The 17143-nt window shown below is 31.1% G+C and overlaps 6 protein-coding genes across 6 annotated transcripts; 4 read left to right on the top strand and 2 right to left on the bottom strand.

The window, feature by feature from the left end:
- Positions 1-58: 58 nt before the first annotated feature.
- On the top strand, positions 59-1771 carry ELE39_001965 (GTpase; the record flags this gene model as incomplete). The annotated part of the gene is made up of 1 exon (XM_067345688.1): positions 59-1771. One exon carries the CDS (start codon positions 59-61, stop codon positions 1769-1771), a length of 1713 nt encoding a protein of 570 aa, XP_067199576.1.
- A 179-nt stretch (positions 1772-1950) lies between these two features.
- Positions 1951-5130, top strand: ELE39_001964 (signal peptide plus transmembrane domain or GPI anchor; the record flags this gene model as incomplete). The annotated part of the gene is made up of 3 exons (XM_067345687.1): positions 1951-4748; positions 4795-5034; positions 5112-5130. 3 exons carry the CDS (start codon positions 1951-1953, stop codon positions 5128-5130), a joined length of 3057 nt encoding a protein of 1018 aa, XP_067199575.1.
- Positions 5131-5279: 149 nt separating this feature from the next.
- On the bottom strand, positions 5280-10736 carry ELE39_001963 (uncharacterized protein; the record flags this gene model as incomplete). The annotated part of the gene is made up of 1 exon (XM_067345686.1): positions 5280-10736. The coding sequence occupies one exon, from the start codon at positions 10734-10736 to the stop codon at positions 5280-5282; it is 5457 nt and encodes a 1818-aa protein (XP_067199574.1).
- Positions 10737-11327: 591 nt separating this feature from the next.
- Positions 11328-15608, top strand: ELE39_001962 (pyrophosphate-dependent phosphofructokinase; the record flags this gene model as incomplete). The annotated part of the gene is made up of 1 exon (XM_067345685.1): positions 11328-15608. The coding sequence occupies one exon, from the start codon at positions 11328-11330 to the stop codon at positions 15606-15608; it is 4281 nt and encodes a 1426-aa protein (XP_067199573.1).
- Positions 15609-15780: 172 nt separating this feature from the next.
- Positions 15781-16068, bottom strand: ELE39_001961 (structure-specific recognition 1; the record flags this gene model as incomplete). The annotated part of the gene is made up of 1 exon (XM_067345684.1): positions 15781-16068. One exon carries the CDS (start codon positions 16066-16068, stop codon positions 15781-15783), a length of 288 nt encoding a protein of 95 aa, XP_067199572.1.
- A 422-nt stretch (positions 16069-16490) lies between these two features.
- On the top strand, positions 16491-17057 carry ELE39_001960 (uncharacterized protein; the record flags this gene model as incomplete). The annotated part of the gene is made up of 1 exon (XM_067345683.1): positions 16491-17057. One exon carries the CDS (start codon positions 16491-16493, stop codon positions 17055-17057), a length of 567 nt encoding a protein of 188 aa, XP_067199571.1.
- Positions 17058-17143: the final 86 nt, after the last annotated feature.

The raw sequence follows: 17143 nt of genomic DNA, 5'->3' as shown, positions 1-17143 counted from the left end.
GTCATGCTTGACTAAAGATACAACAATTCAATAGTAGAAATATCGGGTTAATTATAACATGTCAAAAAAAACTAAGAGGTTAAGTTGTGGTATTGAACGTATAAAAGCTACGCGTTCGCTAAAAAATTCAAAGAATGTGACTGCAATTTCAAAAAGTTCAGCATCAACCAATCCAGATAGAAAGTTGGGAGAAAACAAGAAAAATGGTTTTTATAGAACAAAAAATACAATAAATAGGCTAAATATGTACAATGAAAGGGGCAAATTAGAAAAAAATGATCGACCTTCAGGAACTATGGTGAGAATCGAGCCAGATAGGAAATGGTTTGGAAATACAAGAGTAATTACTCAGAATAAATTGGAAACATTTCGTGAAGAAGCTTCCAAGGTATCATCCGATCCTTTCTCTGTTGTATTAAAAAGATCTAAACTTCCAACTTCTCTTTTAAACAATAATAATTCTAATTTGGAGAAACCTAGTCAAGGTAAAATTAATTTGTTGAATTTAGAACCATATAATCGAACTTTTGGCCAAGGGCATGAAAGAAGAAAGAAACCCAAAATCATCTTTCAGTTTGATAGCTTGGGCGAATTAGCTAGTAACATCGAAAAAACTCATAATAGTTACAATCAAGAGCAACAAAATGGTTCTAAATTTAATGATTTTTACCATGAAAAAACAGGTGAATTTACTGGATTCGATTTAATTAATGATGACTCAGTATTGAAAAAAGGAACGTCAAGGAGAATTTGGCAAGAACTATACAAGGTTATTGATAGCTCTGATATAATTATTCATGTTTTGGATTCAAGGGATCCCGAAGGAACAAGATGCAAATATTTGGAGGAATATATATCTAGAGAATACAAACATAAATATATTTTATTTGTATTAAATAAGGTTGACTTAATTCCTAAATGGGTAGTTAGTAAGTGGATTACTTTCTATGGATCTATTAGACCAACAATTGCATTTCATTCAAGCATTACAAATTCATTTGGAAAAAGAACTTTATTTCATGTTTTAAGACAATATGCATCCTTATTAAATGATAAAAAACATGTCAGCGTTGGTTTTGTTGGTTATCCAAATGTTGGAAAGTCTAGTATAATCAATACTTTAAGAGGGAGTAAAGTTTGCAGAGTTGCTCCTATTGCGGGGGAAACAAAAATTTGGCAGTATATTCACTTGACACACAGAATATACCTAATTGATTGCCCCGGGATTGTTCCACCAGAAAATGCATCAAGTTATAATGTGGTATTGAGAGGAGCAATCAGACCTGAGAAGCTTTCCGACCCGTGCATATATATCAAACAACTATTGAGTATTGTTAAAGAAAGGCATATTAAGGAAAAATATAATTTAAAAGGCACAGATAATTGGAATAATTCTGATGAATTCTTAACTATGGTTGGGAAAAGACTCGGAAAGGTTTTACGTGGAGGGGAAATCGACTTAATTACAACTGCAAAAATTATACTTAATGATTGGATTGTTGGAAAAATACCTTACTTTATTCCACCTCCTCAAAGTCCCCCCGAAGTTGCAAGCCAAACTATTGATAAAAATCCTATTGAATTCAAGACACAGGATATTGATAGAATTAATTTTTGCAAGGAATTTGAGTATATTAATGAAGATATGAACAGTATAGATGAAAAATCGTTAAAACAAGAAACTATCTGCACCAAACAATTCAATAATTGGGATGATGTGATTTCCCAATTTGACCAGTCGGATCCCGCTGTCCCCCAAAAGGTTGCCTAAAACCGTAAAAATTAATTTATCATGTTAGATGTATCTAGATTTAGAATATTCATATTTTGGAGATAATATTTTGTTTTTTTATAAATTGTCGTTTTGACTTATAAAAAATGTTTCGATTTCGATTTACGTTTCTTTTAATGGCTACCTTACTCTACAATTTTTCTGAAAGGACAAATTCAATGAAAAGAATTAACAAAGTTGGAATTGACTCAATTTATTCAGTTATCGACTATTCAGAAAATTGTCTGTTTTTCTTTGAAAATGGAAGGGTAATATCTATGAAAAATGCTAAAATTCTGGGGAATATTCAAGAGTATTCTCCCAAAGACCAACTTGTCGATTTCATTAGAATTAGAAATGATTCATTTATTATTCTTGTAAATCAATTTAAAAGCGGAGCTGCCTTAAGAAAAATAAATGTGAGCAACCTTGGAGATATTATTCTAAGTTGGGATTTGGAATTAGATCTCTCCATTTCGAAGTTAACAAGAAAATTATTTTATTTACCTGGTAAAATTTTCTTAACATTAAACAATCATTACTTCGTAATTGACGAGTCAAATGGCCGTATAGTTGAACAATTTTCACTAAGCACCCACGAAATATTTTTATTTTTGAACGTTGACGAAATGGATAAGCAATTTACCATTGTCTATAATGAATTGGAAAATGAAATACAAATTCATAATTTTATTCCACTCAATAAAAATCTTGGATGCTCTAGTCACAAAATAATTATAGATCCCGAAAAAAAAATTCTACCCAACTCTGGAATCATAACAAAAAGTGGTAAAGACCAAATAATTAATTTATTATTTGTAGATAATGAGATCATTGGCCTATTTACTTATAATCTTGATAAAAAAAATAAAAATTATTTATACTCAAAAGTTAATCTTTCATCTTTAAATTACAATATTTGCAGTTCAATCACGGAGGAACTGATGCTAAAACAGACCAACAATGGTGAATTAGCTATCACATTGGCAAGGAAAAAATATAATAAAGGATATCAAATTCTTTATATATTTGAATCTAATCCAAGCTATATTCTTGAATCATTTTCGCCAATCAATGATGATGTTCAAAGTTCAAACGCATTGATTTTTCAAGATGAAAGAAATAATTCTAGATTTATAGTAATAATAAGTTATAACGACCTTACAAATATTTTAAGCATTACAACTATCTTCAATTATTTTTCCCCAATCAAAGACAACAAAGTTTTTAGATACAATTTAAAAATTGAATATTTTGATAAAAACAATAAAATTGTGCATGGTCCAATTGTTAACTTAATGTACTCGACTAATATGGATTTATTATTGCAATGGGATGACTCTCTTTTAGCCTCAATTTCATTGAATTGTGATGAAACAGCTATGAAGTGCTATAAACCAAAAATTAATGATATATATGAAGGTGTAATTTCATTCAGCGCAGACCCTAACTATTTTAAAAATAATATTTTGTTTTTTTCTAATCAAGTAAATTCCAAATTTAATTTAGGTAATACCATTAACTATAATAATTCAAGTTTTATTAATGGAACAAATTTATACAACTACTCACACGATTCAAAACCTAATTCAAATATAATATTTGGCACGATTATGTTGACAGTAAATAAGTATTTTTCAGTGTTCGCTTACAATATTGATAACCATCAGATAATATGGAGGAATGATACTTTAAGGCAAAAAAATAATCTCAAGCTAGATAAAATAAGGTTATTTATTCTGAAAAAGGTATTACCTGAATTAATTATTATTGATCAATTCAGTATTTTAAGAATAGAAATTTTTTCTGGAAAAACTATTTCATTTGAAAGTTATTATGAATCATTGAAGTTGATAGTTGCTACTCCTCGCTCTACCTCAATTGAGCAAAATATAGATCCACTGTTAATATTGATAGATAAGTATAATAAAGTATTGAAACTATTGGATTTAGATAGCAACACTGTAAATATTAAAAATCAACCTTATTTTTATTTTGCAAACGAATCTAACGTAATTAGGTGTTATAAAATTGTTTCAGGAAATAACTTTGAAGTAAATTGGCAATATATATTTGAAATTGATGAAACAATATCAGTTTATTCTATACCTGAATGTGGTGACTGTAAGAGTTTTCCAGTAATTGTAAATGAAAAATATAATATTATTAATAGGTTCGACTATCCGTATTTGCTGGGAGTTATTACAAGTAAAAAAAAACTTCTCTTATTTAATCTAATTAATGGAAATTTAATATATTCATCGTTTTTACCTCAAACTTTTGAACCTCCATTTACACTCGAAATTTTTCAAAATATTGTTTTGATTACATCATATCATTCACATTATAAGATGCCAGTAATCTTAATTCTTGAGCTATTCCAGTTCATTAAAGAAGAAACTTATTCAGGTCTTAATGTACTAGACAAATTTATATTCCTGGTTTTTAAGGAAAAAAATGTAAATGAATCTAAAATATACTCGGAAAGACCTATTCATATTCAAGAAACTGTATTTTTATATAATTATGAACTTCCAATTGATTACTCAGTAATAAGCAGAACAAAAGAGTCATTGGCTTCCAAATTAATACTTTTTGGTAGCAAGAGAAGTAACATAATAGAAGCTATTCCTGAGAGATTATTCACTACATTAAAACCTAGCAGAAACAAAAAGAGAAACTATATTACAAACAATAATCTGCCGTTTTACCAATCCATTCTATCAGAAAGAATTAAATTTTCAACAAAATTTAACAGTAAAAAAATATTCTCATTTTCAAATGAAATATATGAATCAAAAAGTAAGTTACTTTCTGTTGGATTTAATTCACTGGAAGTATTTGAACTATATCCAAATACTTTATTCGATCGTTTGCCACACGATTTCAATTATTATAATATAATTGGTACAGTATTTTTAATATCAGCTATTACAGCTATTGTAACTTATTTTTCAAAAAGAAATCAATTAAAAAAGTGGATTTTATATTGTCATTAAATTAAAAATTATTTTTTTTCTAAGCGCGATCAATTCGATTTTATTAAAAATGGAAACTCTTAGGAACGCTACATGTATTCCTTATATTTCAGGGAAATTAATTTTTGGATACAGTTTAAATTTAAGCTCCTTGAATGAGTGTGAGAGAAGATGGCATATGCTTAGCAACATCGACAAGTTCAAGTTTATTAAAATCTCTAAAAAGATTCGAAATGAAATTTTAATTGGTTTAATTCCACTACAAAACTGGAGTAACTTTGAAGGGTTAGAATTTTCGCAAAATAAATTATTTTATTTCTTGAATTACCCATCTCAACTATATCTTTTTCCACATCTTACAGAAAATCAAATACTCATTAAGTGTGGGAAAAAACTTAATTTATTAAGGAAAGAAAAAAATATTTTTGAAATAATTGATAAATACCTGAAAAAAATTAACGAAATGTAAATGCATTGAATCGTAATAAATCCAACTCATCTTTCGAATTCCTAATTTCTTAATATTTCTATTATTCTCTTTTCCAAATGTTTTTAACCTTATCATCTTTGTCGCTTCTATTAATATAGTTTATAATGCTTTTTTTTGTGCTGTTGTTTGTACAGCTGCTGTTTCCATTTATTTCATCAGGATATTTGTGTTCATCTAAATCTCCATCGGAATATTCGTCGCTGCTAACTATATCATTAATTTTAGAATTCTCAAACAATGTTTTGGCATATGAGTTACCATATTCAAACAAAAAGTCTGTTGAAAACTTTTCTTTTTCTTTTTTAAGAGAATAGTTTGCAACGACACTTGACGTTTTGTGTTTAACAGATTCTTTTTCTTGCCCTAAAACTCTGTTACTTTCGTCCAAGTGTTCAATTTCATCATTTATACTCATCAATCGTTGTAAAAGTCTATCAATATAGTGTTGAGACTCTCTATTTCCCCTTGATATATCTTTTTTGACGTCCTCAATTTTCATCAATTCTTGTCTTATCATTGAAAGTTTACATCTCAAAAACTCAATCTTTACTAAATGTTCCTGAATTAGCAATAACTGAAGCGATATATTACCTAAATAATCTCTTATTTCCTGTATTCCCTGTTGGTCTTTGTTAACAAGCTCTGCAATGTTTAATTTATAATGAATTATTTCATTAAAAAGCTCGGGTATTAATTTTGCAAAGATCCAGTCAGGATTTTCTCCCACTAAGTTGGCTTCTCTTTCATTTTGTTCTTCAATTGTGTTCCCTTCCATTAGATTAATATCAATTTTTTTGAATTTTCCTAATTTTTTATAGAGTGCCTTGATGAAAAATTTCATTCTTAAAGAGATACAATCATTCGTGAATATTTGAATTGATGGTCTTGTAACTGCAACATTATTTAACTTAGAAAGGAGAGTATCTTGTGAAATTTGTAGGTTTTTTGATGCAACCGAACGCATATAAAATATTATTGAAGCAGGAATTAATGCCTTCAAAATAAAATTAAAAGTAAAAAACGTTAATAAATAATATATCGGCCTCCAAATAAATGTAATAATATTGGATTTAAATCTAATCGATATATCTGGAGTAATTGATGTCATTATTACTTGCTTAACAGTGTTAAAATTAAAAATAATTAGTAAGGAACTTAATACTGAATAGTAATATGAAAAATAGGCTGTCTCTTGATAACCCAATATTGAATAACCAGTCAGAGAAAAAATTAGAATGAATGAAGCAACAACACAGAAAATAGGGAAAAGTGCATAATTCGCGTCATTCCAGCTAAAGCCTCTTTGTGATGTCGTATCCATAAATGTAAATACTGAAAGGGATTCGAATGAATTTCCAGTTAGTTTTCTTCCAGTTTTTTCAATGTAACGCCTCATTTTTAATATTTTGGTACGCCTATGACGATCAACCAACAAGCTAGAGTATATAAAAATAATGGATATATATGTAATGATAAGTAAAACTCCGATTATTTCAAACATTTCGAAGTACCCACTTATTTCTTGGATGCTATTTATTGTTTCGAATAAATTACTGAAAGAAAAAACGTTATCATTATAAAAACCTGAACTAGAGCCAATCATATTTAATTTAGAATTGATATCACTCAAATCCGAGATTTTAATTTCCCACGGCAATGGGTTTCCATGCGATGAAGCAATTGAATTAAAACCACCTTCAACATCAATTGAATTAATGTTTATAGAAATTTTTGTAGATATTATTAAAATATAATATGCAATGGATGAAAAAAATAATACAAAAAATGCAATTAACAGTATTACAATAATAAAAATATTAAAATTACTTAGCTTATACAAACTTAATATATCTTCGTCGTATAATTCTTCCTCAACTATGTGTTTGGAATCAATGATTTCCTCTTTAATATCTTTCTCCTGTTTCTTTTGTGCTATGTTTTTTTTTCTAAATTCTAGTACATTTTTTTTTTCATTTAAATGCACATTTCCATATGTTTCAAATTTCTGCTTTTTCATTATAGTCTGTTCATTTCCATTTTCTATTTCTTTTCTCCCAATTTTTTTCGCAATTTTTCTGATTCCAAGTTTTCGAATTTTTTTTTTTTTTTGAATATCAATTTCACTTTCTGATTCTGAAACATCCATCTTATAATTTATTTGATGCATTAATCTTTTACTTAATGATCTTTTTCTATAAAAATTATAAATTACCAATATAAGGAATATCAGGAAAATAAAACATTGCATTCCAATCATAACAAATGAAAAAATCCAAATTTCAGAGTTTGAATCCGAGCCATTTACTTGGTTTTCACTTCCATTTTCATTAACATCAACATCTTTATCTGTGCTCTCTTTATTTTTTGAATAAATATAAATCCCATTTTGATCATAAACTTGACTAACCAAATCACTCCTCACAAAATCAAAAGAATATTCAATTTCAATTTTACCTGTTTGTAAAATTTCAAATTTTAATTTAATAAGTGAAGCAGAATCTTGATTTGGAACAATAATTGGGAAGTAAATTTCCAACGTATCCATACTATAATCAAACAACCCATTAAAGGGAATATTAAAGTTTTCGTTTGAAGTAAAAGAATCTAATGAAGGAATTAAATCGACGTTCACTTCATTTCCAGTAGAAAGAGAATAAGATCTTATAGCCCAAAATAAGTTCCCTTCATCATTTCCGTTTAAAGATTTAGTAAATTGTTCTGATATTTCTGATTCTTGACCTGCGTATAAAAAAAATATTCTATCCACTCCTGAACTTGATAGTGAAGATTCCATATGTGAACTCTTTTCCTGAGAAGTTAGTTTTCTACTAAATACTCCCTCAGAATTTACTATTTTAAGAATACGCGTTAAAATATTTCTGAATATTGAAATTTCTGTTTTTGAACTTTCAGGTAATGATGATGGAACATTATTTATTGATAATGGATTAAAATTTGAAATATCTTTAATACTTAGTGAGCTTTTAGATCTAGAAATTATACTTAAATATAGTCCAGACGAAATTGGATTAGAATTGCATTTAACGGGACTAAAGTGCTGTTTAAATAATAGCATTGGATTAACTATTGAATAAAGTGTTGGATGGCCAAGATCAATCAGAAAATCTTTCTTTTCGGAACTATGGGAATTTTTTGCTTTTATCAATGGAATAAAAATTTTTTGAATCCATGATTTTAGGTGACTTAATGAAGTAATATTTGTGAGCCTGTATGATTGATACAACCCATAAAGCAGTTCTCCTGGAATATTAGGTAGCTGGTTTTTATCATATAAGAAACTCGGGTTTTCATCTTTTTTGGAACAGTCTTTAAACATATATGGGAAAAAATCTAAAGTTGGGTCAAATGTGTAAAATGATCTTGCTCTAAAGGGAGAATCGAGAATTTTCCAAATAACTTCACCTGTTTCAGTGTGAATCTGGTGGCTTATTACGCTAATAATCCAAAAAATAGAAACTATAGAAAATATTACAATTAAGAAAAGAAGATGGTAGGGAATATATTCAAGCTTTGGAGGCAACTCAAAAAATTTTTTAAATTGTTTCTTTTTTTGTTGTATCATTTGCGATATGCCCTTTTCGTTCAATTTATTAATTTGGTTCGTACTTTCGTTCAAAACAATTTCTTTTGTATTGTTACTTTCTTTACGACACTGTGCTTCAATCTCATTTTGTGTATCATGTGTTGTTTTCATATTTTTATCATTAGATTGGGACGAAAATGACCAGACTTTCTTCGACTGCCAGAATGTTGAGAGAAAAAAAATCTGTTGAATCCAACCACTAAGAGTCGTTTTGATGGTGTAGATATTATCTGTGTTTTGTTTTAAAGATTGAAGGATTTCAACTTCATTGTAAATAAACATTATTGTAGCAGTTGACAAAGGGATTAATAGCAGATACAGAGTTAGAATTCCCAATACTATCGAGAAAAAAATAACGGTTGGGATTTTGTAAACTGTCGCTACTTTAGTTCCCTCTAGCTGGCTAATAGAAATCGGTGCAAGCATAAGAGAAAAAATTGAAGTACTAATAGAGGTCTGGATTCCTTTAATATTTGCTGAAAATTTGTCAATATGCAAATAAATAATAATTCCAAGTGCCAATGTCAAGATAATTAGGTTTATAAGAAAAAATAATCCAACAACTTTTCTAAAATATAATATTATCGTCTTTAATGGAACGTTGACTTGTGAGAATAGAGATGAAAAAATTTGAAAGATCCTAAATAACATTAAGAACGATGCAATGCATGCCATTACAGTTCCTGTGAATTTTATGATTGAAGCAATTCTAATTGTATATATAATGGAATTTAATAGTGGCATTTCAGATGATTGGTTTAGATTTATCTTTTCTGCTGTTTTGTTACTTTGCTCTAAAATATTTTTCAGTGAGTGGTTTGGTAGTAGTTGTACTAAAACTGCCGATGAAATCCATAATAAAATTACGGAAAAATGAGAAATTCGAACTGCAATAGAAAGTGATCTTTCTTTAAAGTAATTCGACCAAGATTCAATACCCAAACTGCTTCTTTCGGATTCTTTGTGTGAATAGCTTGGAGACCCTGATGCGCTTGAAATTAGAAGCAGAATCCCTGATATCAGATGAAAAATAAAAATTAAGCAATATATTAAAAAAAGTGCAGATTTAATTATTTGAGTAATATTTAGATTACAACTTCCAGCACATGGAAATCCAATATATTTTTTTATAGGTGAAGCACTTTGAGATAATACATCAACAATAAATGTACCAAAGATAGAAAGATTGAACGAAAATGATATTACACTGTATGTGTCAATGTTTCCATTATAAAATAATAGTTCTGCTGTGTATGAAATTACATCTGTTTTATTAGACAACTTGGGTAAAACCGGTAATTCAGGATTGGTTTCGATTTCTTGAATGACATATTCTTTAGAAGAATCAAAAAAAGCTTCCATGTACTTATATGGTGAAGCGATCCTTGAAACTAAGTTTAATTTAGTTTTTTTACAATTACTTAGGTTTAGAACCTCAACGATGCCATAGTCTGAAGGAATATAGTGATTTTCTGCAGTATTGTTAGTATATTCTCCAACGCATTTAGTTAAAGAAGCTCCAATAATTTGGTTTTGATCCGCAATATGGCCATTTAAAAGCGGAGGACCTAAAACGTAATAAATCCAATTTTGAATATCTTTGTCAGTCTGAATATTATATAGCATAGAATTTTTAGGTGTTGATAAGTCAGGGTTCCAATTGGCAGATTTTAGTATATTCTGAATACTATATATTGATGAATATTCTTCATTAGGCTGAATTACCTTTGTTATTACAATCATAAAAATAATTAAATAAAATATGTATCCTATTCCAACAAAAAGTTGGTACGTTGGACCTAGTTTGTCTTTCTTAGGATCATTGGAAAAAGCTGACCCTATTGACGCAAGAATAGGAGGTGATCCAATTACTTCTTGGCGTTGGAAATACATGATCTAAAAGCTCAATATTAATACATGTAATGTAATATATTAGATGGCGCAAGTTGTCCCTCAAGGAAGCGATTGAGAATCAGGTAGATCATTAAGTTATATATATTTAATAAACTTTTCAAGATTAAATACAATCACGAGAATATATTATTTTAAAAGTATCAACAAATATTTAAAAGCAAAAATGGAAAATAATTTTCTCGTCAATAGAATTTAATTTACCTAACCAGAGATAAATATAATTGAACTAATAAAATAATATATATTGTTAATCAAGAAATTAATCATGAATTTTTGAAAAAAATAATTTTTTGGGAAGGTTTCAATTAAATAAATAATCTTTTAAACAAGTTTATTGGAAATTTGATTCGTTGGCGGGAGATTATCCTGATGCATATGTTTCAATATGAGTGACGATACAAATTAATAGGGTTTGTGTGTAAATAAGTAATCATTTCTTCTTGATTATTTTATTTAAATCGAATCTGAGTAAATATATTAAATATCGGTTGTTTATTTTACCTTAATTGGTATTACAACCAGAAATTTTAATATTCATTTTTTAAATATTGTTTGTATTTAGTTAATGCAATGTTTTTGAATGGAGAAATGAACAGAAGCCAAAGAAATGCTATTCGCCGGCTTAGAAGTTTAGCTGTAATACTTGAAGATACTCATATTGATAAGGAGCGTAGCATTCCATTAGTTTCTAAAGCTATAACGTCTCAAAAACATATTCGCAGAAGAGATTCATCAGAACGTAATATTGCAACTAGGTTAGACTCATTTAAACTGTCTATGGGAGGAAAACCACATTTACATTCTGCAGATCTCTTTGAAAATTTTAGTCCCGTACAATTAGAAAGACAAAGATGGATACCAACATTACCGTACTCTTTATCTTCAAACTGCATAAAGATAAGAGAGATTGAAATTCCTAACTTGATTCAAAAAGATGAGGATAAACTAAAGGAATTATTACCAAACACATTTGGTAGGCCATGTATAGAAATAACTAGAGATGAGTCGAAAAACTCGGAGAATTCAGACCATGCTCTTAGAGTTGGAATTGTATTATCTGGTGGTCCTGCACCGGGTGGACATAATGTAATTTGTGGCGTTTATGATTTTATTAAGAACCATCATCCTGACAGTCAACTGTTTGGATTTTTAGGCGGTCTAGATGGTCTTTTCAAGTCAACATATAAGGTTATTTCAGATGAATTAATGGATCGATTTAGAAACCAAGGAGGCTTCGATATGCTTTGGTCTGGTAGAGGAAGAATTAATGGAGAACAAGATCTGGAAAGAGTTGAGAAGGTTTGTGAGCAACTTCAACTACATGGATTAATTGTCATTGGAGGCGATGGTTCAAATTCAAATGCTGCACTGATTGCGGATTACATGGCGAGAAAAAACAAAAATTTTTGTATTGTAGGCGTCCCGAAAACTATCGATGGTGATTTAAAAAACCCTGCTATTGAAGTCTCTTTTGGATTTGATACTGCTGCAAGGACTTACGCTGAGTGTGTAGGCAATCTCTGTTCAGATATCTGCACATCTCAAAATGTTTATCACTTCGTAAGAGTTATGGGCAGATCAGCATCACATTTGGCTCTAGAAGTCGCATTGCAAACCAGGCCAAATATTGTTTTTATTGCAGAAGAAGTTGAACAAGAAGGAATAACTTTATTTGAAATAGTGAAGAATATTGTAGATTTAATGGAAGAGCGTTCAAAAATGGGCAAAATGTACGGTATAATATTAATACCTGAAGGCTTAATTGAGTTCATCCCAGAAATGAAGATTTTAATTCAAGAATTGAACGAAATACTTGATAAATTAAAATATGAGGGGTCTGAATGTGATCAGGACATTTCGCCTGATGATTTTGATAAAAAGATATGCAGTTGTCTATCGGAATCTTCTGCAAAAATTTGGGAATATCTTCCAGAAAATATTAGAGAACAATTATTACTTGACAGAGAGGCTACTGGCCAAATACAAGTTGCAAAAATAGCAACGGAGAGATTACTTATACTTCTCGTAGAAGCAGAGTTACATAGGAGGCATGGAACATCTTTCTACTATGATTTCGAGCATGGACAAACTAAAGAAACAATTTCAAATCAGGTGGAAATTTCAAATCAGTCAAATGGCTCAATACTTATGCCTTTTGGGTTTACAATGATGCATCATTATTTGGGTTATGAGGGAAGGTGTGCTATGCCGTCGAATTTTGATTCTAATTATTGTTACGCACTGGGTCATTGCGCAGGAGCATTAGTTTATAAAGGCATGAATGGGTACTTAGCAGTCATTAGAGGATTAGAAGGTAATCCGCTTAATTGGCAAGCATGTGGTATAAGTATTACAAGAATTATGGAAGTTAAAATATCTAGGCAAGATGGCCAGTACTATGCTGCAGTTACTCGCCAGTTAGTCGATTTGAACGGACCACTTTTCAGACTATTAAAACAGGTTCGAGACATTTGGAAATTTCAAGATTTATATAGAGCCCCTGGGCCTTTGCAGTTTGAAGGTCCATGCTCTGAAACAATCCCTTATATTGTAAGAACACCTGCATTACAAGATCTATTATGCGGAGAAGAAGATGCCTCAGCTACCGATGTTGATCTAAATATTGTTCAACCAAATAATGGAGGAGGAAAAAGGGGTGTATTTAATAGAATTCAAGGAACTTTGTCGCCTCTTCAACTTTATCGCACAACATATAGGCCTCCACTACCATTGTTGCTTACCCACCTTAAAGCGAGATGTAAGCCGACCACTCAATACAATTTATCTGACCCTCTAATCAAAAGACAGATTACAACATGTTATCCTCATTTGTGTAATTCGAATCATTTTTATTGTCAAGAAGCACAGCTTGACATTTCTTCTGAAGAGCCCAATGTAGGTTTGAGAATAGGTGTATTGCTTATGTCTAGGCAAGCACCCGGAATTGCAAATGTGGTTTGGGGATTATACCACCGTCTGAAGATGGTAAGAGGTAGATGTTTGGGATTCTATGGTGTTAAAGGATTTTTGCAAGGAAAGCATATTACTCTTACAGAGAAAGATGTAGATCTTTTGCCAAACCAAGGAGGATCAGAATTAATTGGAAGAACATATACCGAATGTTTGGTTTCAAAAGAGAATTTAGAAAAGGCCAGAAAGGTTTGTGAAAGTTTACATTTAGATGGTCTGGTGTTGTGTGGTTCTGCATTCGGAATGACTCAGGGTGCAATTTTGGCAGAGTATTTCCTTCAAAATAACTGTAGTACTAAAGTTGTTGGCGTCCCAGCTACAGCATCTAATAACTTAGCAAATGATCTCGTAGAGGCATGTGTAGGCTTTGATTCAAGCACTAAATTGTATGCGAGTTTAATTGGAAATGTATTGACGGACGCTGCTTCAATGCCTAAATATTGGCATTTTATCAGATTAATGGGAAGGCAGCCTTCAAATGAAGTTCTAGAGTGTGCACTACAAACACATCCTAATGTTGTAATAATTGCTGAAGAATATGGAGCAGCTGATAAAACCCTAGTGCACATCGTAGAAGATGTAGCGGATGTAATATGTAAAAGAGCCGAGTTTGGAAAGAATTTCGGAACTGTGTTAATTCCAGATGCATTGCTTTCACATTTACCAGACATGAAAATTCTAATTTCTGAAATAAATGAATTACGAAGGTTTGCTGAGGAACATTCAGAGATGAAATTATTCATGTCTGAAATGATGAGCTTGGGACACAGTGAACACTCTACACTATCTGACCACACTAATGTTCAAGAGAAAACTTTTAGTGCTGATGGGGTTGATAATAAAAATTTGGCTTTAAATAAGGAGCACAACCTTACAGATAGCTTTGATGGGAGTAAATACTCTTCTAAAATGACTCCCTGGAGCCTCGCGTTATTTAAATCATTACCTAGGTTCATTAGAAGAGAAATACTTTCATTAGATGTTGACTCCGCATTTTCTGCAATAGAGACTGAAGCTCTTCTTGTTCTGATGATCAAAAAGGAGCTTAAGAAAAGAAAACAGGATAATAGATACAACGGAAATTTTCAGCCATTTACACACTTCTTTGGATATCAGGGAAGGTCTGCTATGCCATCGCAGTTTGATGCGAAACTAGGATATGCGCTCGGACATTTTGCTTCAATAGTTGTTGAAAGCGGATTAACAGGCCATCTTTGCTCTATTAGAGGGTTATGCGGTGATGTTTCTGATTGGAGAATGACAGCGATTCCATTTAATTGCTTAATGAGAATTGTCCCTTCTAACGATGAAACTCATCCTGAGCTCCCAAATAACATTCCCACAATTCCCTCTAGCGAAGTGGACTTGAAAGGTAAGGCATATCGTTGGCTAAAAATTGTTCAGGAACACTGGGCAATGCAAGACCGTTTTTGTAACCCCGGCCCCATTCAATTTGATGGAGCCGCTGCAAATTTTTATTTCAGAACACTTCATGAACAGCAATCAGAGTACTATGAAATGCTTAAACATGTACAAAATTACGCAGAGTTAGTTAGAGAAACGTGCACGTTTGGCGTGAATGAGTCATTTCTGAAAACTGCGTTCGTAACTCTAAACGGGTTACTTAATCTGCGTTATCGTGATGGAAGTCTACTCTCGTCACTTCCAGATATCGGTCCAATTATACTGCAAATGAAATCTCATTCAGGGCTCTCAAATAACTCCACTGGCCAAGGCGAAGTAATAGAGCCAATTTTTAGTGAGCTTTCAAATAAAATGACAAGCAATCTCCATACATCAAAATACATTTCGCAAAGCCTTCACATGGCACAGTCAATCTGCCCCGGAGTAGAAGAAGGGCCGTGGAACAAAACTAAGTGATTAGATTTAACAATGAATAGATTAGTGGGAGAACTAATAATGCTTTTATTGGACTAGGTTTCTTTATGATAATTTTCCCTCCCCTTATGTATAGTTTTTTTCTGTAAGTTAGTTGAGGTAGGGGAATGAGTTCAAACTAATTTTGAGAATACAATTACACCTCAAATAGTTTCTACTGTCCTGCCATCTGTGCCTTCTCTCGCTCGTATCTTTTCTTGTCTGCATCCGCCTGTTTCTGGAATGGTGCCTTATCTGATTCACTCATCCCTCTCCACTCCTCACCAAGAATCTTAGCAACTTCTGCAACCTGAGATCTCAAACTTGGATTTGCCGCTGTAATCTCTGCTCTCCTACTACTAGCAAAATACATAAACGCAGTCATTGCCCTCTTAGGTTTATTTTTTTTTGCTTCTTTCTTTGATACCTTAGTAGTTTTTTTTGTTTTCATGCTTTGAGTCATTTTCAATTTCTAAAACAATAAATTGCACAATTACTTTTTCATGTTTTCAAACTTACGAATTTATGCGATAGACAACTTCTTACTATATTTTTTAAAATTATTATTATTGAAATAACTGGCAATATTTTTCCACATAAATTATAAATTATTTAAATTTACTGGCGTAAAAATGACCCCACAATGATCTACCTGTAAATTTCAGCCACATGTAAACTCGGCGGTCATTAATGCGTACACATGGCGGTATGAATGTCACCTGTGACAAGTATCGTTTTACATGTGTAATTACACATGCAAGGTTTTTATGCATGCAGCCCTTTTTACTATTTCAGAAGATTCCAACAGTATTGTTGATATTAAACACTGAATTTTTATTCAAGTATATTTAGAATTAATTTGAATTGATTCTTTTTTAAAGCAAAATGCATAAATATTATAGATTATTTTTTGGATTGTTGATCCTTTTAATAGGATTTAGTTACATTGAGTCCATTAGAGTAAATTTATTGGGAAACAGAGCCTTATATTCAACATTTTTGGAACAACAAGCAACACTAGAAGAAATGGTAAAAGAATTATCATCAAATACTGCATTGGGGAAAACGAGATTAGGAGACCCAATCATAGACAAAAACAACCAATCAGGTGGTTCAGCCCCAACTGTGGTAAGGCACGGAAGAGATACAATTACACTATCAATTGGTTATGGGCCACTATCAGGCTTGGGAGAGTTACCATTCTTTGGAAATACTGGTCCAAAAGTTCCGATAATTATAACCTCTCCTCAGCCAATATTGGATATAGAAAGCCTATCAGCAAGCTATCAAAAAGAAGCAAATACTCCAGGAAGTGCAGCATATGTAGATGAGCAGGCACTTGCACAAGCCGTTACAAACCCAAAAGTGAACTCTGACCAAGTAGCAGTATCATTAAAGAGTACTTTACAAAATGCTGCATACTTTGCTGCTGATGCCGAACTTTATAAATAATTGAGCTATTAAATGGTTTAGGCAAATAAATCTGTATTAATTTATTATATCCCTAATTTTACACTTTGATTAGCTGCTTTCTGTGA

Source organism: Cryptosporidium sp. chipmunk genotype I (assembly GCF_004936735.1).
Source record: "Cryptosporidium sp. chipmunk genotype I strain 37763 chromosome Unknown contig_2, whole genome shotgun sequence".
NCBI classification, from domain to species: domain Eukaryota; phylum Apicomplexa; class Conoidasida; order Eucoccidiorida; family Cryptosporidiidae; genus Cryptosporidium; species Cryptosporidium sp. chipmunk genotype I.
Note: the sequence above shows the minus strand (reverse complement) of the source record. Positions and strands in the feature narration are given on the sequence as shown.